General features: G+C 41.9%; 1 protein-coding gene across 1 annotated transcript in view; it reads right to left on the bottom strand.

The window, feature by feature from the left end:
* Positions 1 to 4,155: 4,155 nt before the first annotated feature.
* LOC311366534 (serine/threonine-protein kinase OSR1-like) overlaps positions 4,156 to 8,186 on the bottom strand; it is a gene marked incomplete at its 3' end in the record, with an annotated part of 54,300 nt that continues 50,269 nt past the window's right edge. Inside the window, exons 14-19 of the mRNA XM_084485320.1 lie at positions 6,037 to 6,207; positions 5,680 to 5,735; positions 5,107 to 5,159; positions 4,931 to 4,999; positions 4,692 to 4,756; positions 4,156 to 4,230 (exon numbers count right to left, since the gene is read on the bottom strand). Of these exons, the coding sequence (XP_084341446.1) occupies positions 4,156 to 4,230; positions 4,692 to 4,756; positions 4,931 to 4,999; positions 5,107 to 5,159; positions 5,680 to 5,735; positions 6,037 to 6,207 (489 nt within the window). The remainder of the gene's footprint in view (positions 4,231 to 4,691; positions 4,757 to 4,930; positions 5,000 to 5,106; positions 5,160 to 5,679; positions 5,736 to 6,036; positions 6,208 to 8,186) is intronic.

Raw genomic sequence — 8,186 nt, 5'->3', positions numbered from 1 at the left:
ACCATACATAATGAATGCTGAGTTGATAAATTTATAGATTGACTGGTAATTCTACACAATGACCATTTTCCCAAGTAAACCTTAACATACACAAAACAGTGGCAGAGGCCCTAACCCTAACCCTAACCCTTACCCTTTGATGATCACATTACTTGAAAACAAAGTCCATCCTCCTTTTGGATGAAGTGGTTGATGGCGACTGATCCTTTGCTTTTAATTTAATTTACTTTTGCTCCTTGGTTGATCCCGTCATTCACAGGTATCGCGTATAGTTGGTGGAGTTGAAATGAGTTGAAATGTCTTTCAAAAGCTTTGGTTTTCTGAACCAATTTTAGCTGTGGTGTGGGTCTTCCTGTTACGACCAACTCCAACTTTTTATTAAAAGTTAACCTAGAAAACGGCGTAGATAATAAATCAGAAACAATGTCCTCCTCGGTTACGTTACTCACGGCGGCTGCCATCGTGAAGTAAACCAAATCATGCCCCATAAGCTAGTAGCTAGTTTATTGGCTTGTGATTCGTGTCCCTCACAGCGGGCGGAACTTGTCATAAAGTTAGATATGATTGGTCAATTTTACTGTCATTTGAAATTTGTCTCATTGAATTACTTTTACTCGACCCTCTGTGAAATTATAGCGGGACCACCAATCACAGAGCTGCATAGCATTTTCCTTCCCAACAACTGCTGAGTCACAAACACAAATTGAATAGACAGGTTTGAAGGGTTTATTTCCTCAGAAACATTTTTGTTTAGATGTTGATTGTCAAATTATGAATTAATAAAATAAAATTTGAATATCTAGAATATCTTAGGACCTCTCTGAGGGCCTAGAGGGCCCTGACAGTTCCCCTCTGTTGTTCGCCCATCACCAGATACAAGCTGAGGCTATTCCAGCGTTGTCAACCGTATGCAAACAAAGAAGGTCTTAATGATCTTCGCCAGGGTCTTTATGGTCTGCGTCACGGTCATAATGGTCTATCAGGGTCTTCATGGTCTGTGTCACAGTCTCAATGGTCTATCAGGGTCTTAATGGTCTGTCAGGGTCTACATGGTCTGCGTTAGGCTTGGCCCCCGTAAAATGCTGCTTGCAGCTTTAATTTTGGTTGTTATTATGTTAAGAACTCCTTGGCTGAGTTATGGTCGATTTATGAAAAAGTACGATTATCCAAATGAGGTGTCATTGTTACCTTTGTGTTTCCATGAAGGACCTCCCCCTTAGATAATATGGAAAGTTTTGTTTTGATAGCTAGCAAAATTACATCAGTGTCAATTTCAAATGACCACTGTTGCAGTTACTCAACCATTCCGAAGATGAACAACTCAGGGTTGTCAAAGTTGGTTCACATATAGAAACCACGCGTAAGCAGGTCTCTGAAAAGTAAAGCTTTCCTCTTCGGCGACGGGGGGCATTTAGCATGTTAGCATGCTCAAAGAACATTGCCCACACGACGAGTTAGGGCAACCCCAAGCAGAAAATTCACATGTCTAGTTTAGTTTAATCTTACACATTGTGGCTTTAATAGAATAAATGTTGGGTAAATAATTTATTACAATTAGAGAAAAAAATATTTTACTGAACTCCTTTTTAACAAGCTTGCATTTTGACACACCCAACAACCTTGTAACCAAAACAAATATTGAGTGTTTGAGTCAATGGCAACCAGTCAAAAAAATCTGTTTGGATACGTTCATTCTTTATTGATTGAAATAATGAATCAAACATGTGCTCAACTCCCAAATAATCTATAAGAACCAAGCATGGAAAACTGAAAATGAGTGGATAATGTAAAGACATCAGGGTGGAGATACTGAGAAAAAAAGAAGAAACCTGTGTTTGAGTGTCCTCTGTTTGATCAGCATGAGATAAACACCCAGTAGGTTTTTTTTGAGAGGGGGGTGAAGTGTTCTTCCTCAGGGGTACAGTCCAACACTGGCTTGACAATTCTGTACTTTAACAGCCCGTTCTACAGGTAATGGCACTAATGCTGCGTGTTTGAACATTTAATATTAGCTAGATGCTCTCCTCCTGCTGCTGTATGTTAGTTATGCTATTTGACCACACCCCTTACAGAGACAATAACCACATGGAGATGGAGGTCTCAACTAAAACCTCAACACCAAAAATTAAACCTGGTAGAAGACTGGGGGTAAGATACTCAGCATCTTCTTTCAGTCCTCACAAATTTGAGTTGGTCTTAAGACCCACAGATCAATAGGTCATACTTTTACCTATAATATTACCAATAGGTAATACATATTTCCTATGGAGGTCAATGCCAGTGGGTTATATTAACGCACATCTTGTTGACATGTTTCTGTGTACTAAAAGACACCTTTAAGATGAAGTGACCCACAAACTCGTGACACAGGGGATGTGTTTTAATAAGCAGCCATTTTGAAATCTTAAATGAGTGTGAGAACCCTTTATTGACTTAGCTCAGGACTAAAGAAAGTGACCTGGACAGGCCTTGCCAGACAGCATAGGACTTCAAACTTGCGTGAATAAGCCACATTTGAAACATACACAACTGTGTGGTTTGCAAAAAGAGAGGAATTAAACATTACATTTACTTTCCTGTCGTTTTCCTTTGCCTGGCTACAATCCCAAATCGTCTCATAGGACAGAAAAGAGAAGAAAAAACAAATGATCAAGAAATGAAACAGCCCATATAAAAACAAATCAAAGCCATATGGTCTTATTTACATACTAGAAATTAAGTTAAGTACGAATTGTTCTTCCAAATAAGCATATATGCACTTTAAAGTCTTTGAGAATCAGATTCCAAACAGAGAAATCGCGTTATACACCGACAGACATACAGTACACATATTTGCTCATACAACACTTGTGGCTTCAGCGACATTGGTGAAAAACATTAAATTACAAACTCTTTAATATATTCACTTTTATGGAAAGTCCTAACAGTGATTTGGTACACAAGGCCGGAGTGCTACCCTTCATTAAAACAGAACACAAAGGAAGGAAAAAGAATTCTGATGTAGGCTTTCAGAGATGAGATTAGATCAATTAGTTATAGGTTTTATTTGCACTACAAGGACACCCCCAATCGGAAAACAAAACCATCTCACATTAGAAAGGATAAAACCAAAATAAAAGTAAATATGATTCTTACATTACATCATCCCTGACAGTTTCACTTTTGGAACTGAACAATCAGTCGTCCGCTTGGCGCGGATAAAACTACAACGTTTAAACCCACATTGACTCGATCCAGCCAGACTAGCGCTGCTTGGCTCCACTTCAGTAGCTCTGGCAGCAGGTGACATGCCAATACAGCCATGACGGGTTAAGGGTTAAAGCAATGCTGTAAAGTGAAGTTGTTTTGGCTTATTGTGGCGGTTTTAGTGAGTCAATATTCATCAATTGACAGTTGCTTGACGTGAAGATGTGGGTGACCTGCGTTGCTTTTAGAAGCTCAATGGCAATCACGCTGGCGTCTGATTGAGTCCCCCTCCACCCAAAGGAAAATAGAAAAAAGAACAAATAAACTTAAACATCAGCAATAGAAACCACTTTCATGTGGTTTTGTGGGGAGGCGAGGGACCTGTTCAGCAGCTGAGATGAAGATAAGGCCTTGTTACAGGGAGCAGGTTTAAGGGCTTCAGATGTGATTAAGATAAGGCCTTGTTACAGGGAGCAGGTTTAAGGGCTTCAAATGTGATTAAGATAAGGCCTTGTTACAGGGAGCAGGTTTAAGGGCTTCAGATGTGATGAAGATAAGGCCTTGTTACAGGGAGCAGGTTTAAGGGCTTCAGATGTGATGAAGATAAGGCCTTGTTACAGGGAGCAGGTTTAAGGGCTTCAGATGTGATGAAGATAAGGCCTTGTTACAGGGAGCAGGTTTAAGGGCTTCAGATGGGGCAGATGCCGCACATGACACAAAGTAAGAGTGGGAGAGCAGAGATCATGGACGTTAAAGACGTCAGAGATACTTCATCCTACATATATACTGTAAACTGTGTTACTGTTACAGTCCGCTGCGGTGTCCTGCCCCCCGCTGGCAGGCATGCTGCCTCTCTTCTTTGGCAGTAGTGGTTTCTTTACGGCCAGAGAATTAAACAAAAATGCATTTGATTTATTTTTTTGTATCATTTTCACATTTCTTTTAGGCAAATCCCATTTTCCTATTTGTTTAACTAATACTGAGCTGAGCGAAGCCCATCAGCTTGACGTCGTCTGGTATTTCACTGGCTTCCACCCCAGAGGCCTGGAAGGTGGAGAGGAGAGACAGAACACAAGCATTAACCAAGGACACACGAAGCCTTGAACTGCTTAGTGTGGTCCGGACCATGAAGAGACTCATCCTCCTTTAAACTCATCCTCCTCTACTGCAGCCAACACCAGGGTTGGCTGCAATTATTGAAATAACTAAGGTACCGTTTTTAGATCTGATTATTAATTGTTTTTTTCAAATGTCTCAGTATTTTTTGTTTAGGAAAATACAATCTCACACACACACACACACACACACACACACACACACACACACACACACACACACACACACACACACACACACACACACACACACACACACACACACACACACAGTTACCATGCAACTGGTTCCATTTAAAAGGCAGTAACCTTGTAATGTCACCATTCCCAACACTGTTGACCACTACTTTGTTATGGAGCAATGCCCTGGAGCAAGGGACAGCCACTTACCAGTTTGAAGGTCACATTTCGGTTCGACTGAGGCTCATCCACTATTTTCTGCAAATTAGCAGCAACTGAAAAGACAAAGAACACAGATTGACTGACTTGTCCTTCTCAGCTCACTATAATGGAGCCAGTGCGAGCTCTGGGAAGGCCTACAACAAAAGGGTAAAATTCCCCATATTAGGTGGTCAGACACAGCAGGTGTGAACAAGCATGTCCTCTGTCTGTAGAGCAGGGCTACTGACCTATAACTAAATCCCTTCCGTCCACAAGGCCTGCGGAGACCAACTCCTGAGAGACGCCATCAGCCGTGTCTGAGGAGAGACAGAGAGGGAGAGAGCTCAATGGAGAGGGGCCCATATACTGCTGCTGGGAGTCTGAATCAGGGTTTGGCTTTTAGGAATCACTTCATCTTACTGACCTCGTCCAGGCATGAATTCAAAGCGGATGTCATTTAGTTCCTTCTTTAAATTTCTGTAATGAAGGAAATGGAAAAATAAGAACCTTGATATAGTGATCTGATCGCTCACGCTAGTATCCTATTGTTTGCACCAAAAAGTGATTTAGAAATATGCAACACCTCACAAAATACTGTAAATGGAAGACAAACACAACTCTCTCTTAAACACGTCATCATAGACTCATCATAAACCTAATGCAAGACATTATTCCTTGGAGATTAGTCTGAACAAACAATACTTTAAAGGAACAGTAAGCAATATTTGTGTCAAAATTATCAAATGAAGAATAACATTCCGGCCGCTTAAATTCAAAACTAAGAATGTGTAGTAGGCTGTGTAGCAGGCCAAAGAACATCCAATCAGGATTTGTTTTGTAGGTACCAATCAGGAGAATTCTCTATAAAGTGGAGTTCCTGGGTGCCTTTCCATGCCCACTTGCTGCTGAGGGATTTCTTTTAAAACTCATGTTTGTTAGAAGAATGCCCTCCAAATCTTTCCTAGTGCTTCTTTATCGAGGGACAGGGTTTCCCCACCTTAACCGTAACACCAGGCTGATGGGGGCCTTAGGATCACTTGTTGATGTTAGGATCTGCCGACACACAAACACTACATCAATGGAACTATACATCAGTAAGATCTCATTTTAAATACGTTATCACCTTCAATGTATAACTTCATTATATAACAACGTAATCAGCTTCATTATATGTGTTGAACCTGACACTCAGTCCAAACTCTGAAAGAGTTTGAGTTATGCTCTTAAAAGCTGCACTATGTTACTCTTTAGCACTTTAGCTTAATGTCACAAAAACAACAGTCTTCATATTATCTTGAAATCAATAGACTAACTCTATTGGCTCTCCTGCCAGTGAACGGGCCGGCGGACTGACCTGAGCAGACACAGCAACAGTGGGAAGGCCGGGGCCTGCAGCCTGGGTAGTGTGTTGGGAGTTGGCCTGCGTGGGCTGCAGCGGAGCCTGGCCTGCTGCGTGAGGTAGCTGGGGCTGACCCGCGGCCGGGGGCTGGAGATGACTACTCGAGGCCTCCGTAGTCACAAAGTCCTATTTTAAACAGTGTGTGTATGAATGAATATATGTAAAAATATATAAATACATATATAAATACTAGTGCTGTCGCGTTATTAACGGCGTTTACGCAAACCCAATTTAACTGCGTAAATTTTTTTATCGCGAGATTGACATTCTCTTTTTTTTTTTTATTGTTTGTCTGTTTATTGATGGACAGTGTAATTGAACACTACAGTATATGCCAATGTTGTTTTCAATAGTGGTGGATTTCATGATTTGTTTGCTTGATTCAGTTTGTGTCGGTCAGTTTGCCAAGAAGAATCGTTCAGAATCGTTTGTTCATTAGTTCGTTCAGTCGCGTTTCTGGTGAATCATGGAATGCATGGTTCTCAGCTGCATCGGTCAGACTCAGCTCCTCCCTCGTTCTCATTCTCAAATGAATCACGATCGTGCAATGGTGCAAACGGTCATCAATCAACACAACATTAAAGGTCCCATGGCATGAAATTTTCACTTTATGAGGTTTTCTAACATTAATATGAGTTCCCCTAGCCTGCCTATGGTCCCCCAGTAGCTAAAAATTGCATTAGGTGTAAAACGAGCAGTAGGTATCTTGCTCCGCCTTTGAAAAAATGAAAGCTCAAACACGCCGATTTGGGATCTGGCCCCATATGTCGTCATATGGGGCCAGGTTACCTCCCCTTTCTCTGCTTGGCCCGCCCAGAGAATTTGGCCCGCCAATGAGACAATGAGCTAGGACTGTGCGAGCGCCACATGTGTGTGTGTGAATACACACACTGTAACGCAAGTGTTCTTTGTTATTTGGATAACCGTTCTGCTGTTGGTGTTATGGCGCATAACACGCAACACAATAACGCAAGCTTGCATAAAGCTCCCATTTGGTGAAAAGACTAGACTGCGTCGGGTTCTCTGAGCTCTCTGTTATTACCACAACGAGATTCATAGAGGGGGTTATCTCGGCCATGGTTGAGAAGGAATTGGGAACCGCGACATGGAGGAGAAAGGGATTGTTGCCCAGGATTGTCCGCCGGAGCCCTGCTGCCCGCTGCCACGGCAGCGGGCAGCGGGCATTTCACGGTTCAGTCTGTACTTAATATTGATGTGGAAGTGGAAGAACCAGAGGCGTCTGAGAACCCAACGCAGTCGTTTGAGAGTCATAATATCATCCGGAGGCGCAAACAGCTTTTGACCATGATAATATATATTATATTATATAGATATCTAAATATAATATGATATTATTTAGATATAGAGCTCCAGGACTCCCGCCGGAGCACCCGGAGTGTTCAGTCTGCCACTGTAAACACTAGCGCATGGTACCGTGGCCACAAGCTGCTCAGGGCCACACCCCCACCCTCTACCTTGACCCGCCTCTAAAAACGGCACGTTTGTGGAGCGCTCATTGTGGGACTGGCTCGTAGTGGCTGTAACTCTGCACCAAGGCAGAATTTCTTGAACGTCTTCAAGTACAGTATTAGGGGCCTACTAACACCTATATTAAAGCATCCATAAAATAGCATGCCATGGGACCTTTAACGAAGTTCCTTTCAGCTAAGGAGCAGGTCTGAGGACGTCTCAGTCAAGTCTTCACCACTTAACACAGTCAGTGAATGAACAGCGACTCATGAGTCAGCGTCAGCGACGATACGAACGAGAGAGAACTGAAACAGGGAATCAGGTTGGTTCGTTCTTGTTAAAGAGTCGTTCATTCGAACTGATTCGTTTGCAAATGACCCATCACTAGTTTTCAATATCCACTTATATATCCGCCGATCCACTTTTCCATGTTGATAAGAAATTAAAATGAGAGTAATGTGACAAAAGGAAATCAAGGGACATTTAGAATAGGTAAAAATGTGTTATTAATTGCGAGTTAACTATGACATGAAAGCGATTAATAGTTTAAGCACTAATAAATACATGTACAAGTATAGGTTAGTCATAATGCCACAGGTGTAATTGGATTCAAGGAGTGACTGATTGTTAAACAG

This window comes from Micromesistius poutassou (genome assembly GCF_964030765.1).
Source record: "Micromesistius poutassou genome assembly, chromosome: 21".
Classification (NCBI taxonomy): domain Eukaryota; kingdom Metazoa; phylum Chordata; class Actinopteri; order Gadiformes; family Gadidae; genus Micromesistius; species Micromesistius poutassou.
Note: the sequence above shows the minus strand (reverse complement) of the source record. Positions and strands in the feature narration are given on the sequence as shown.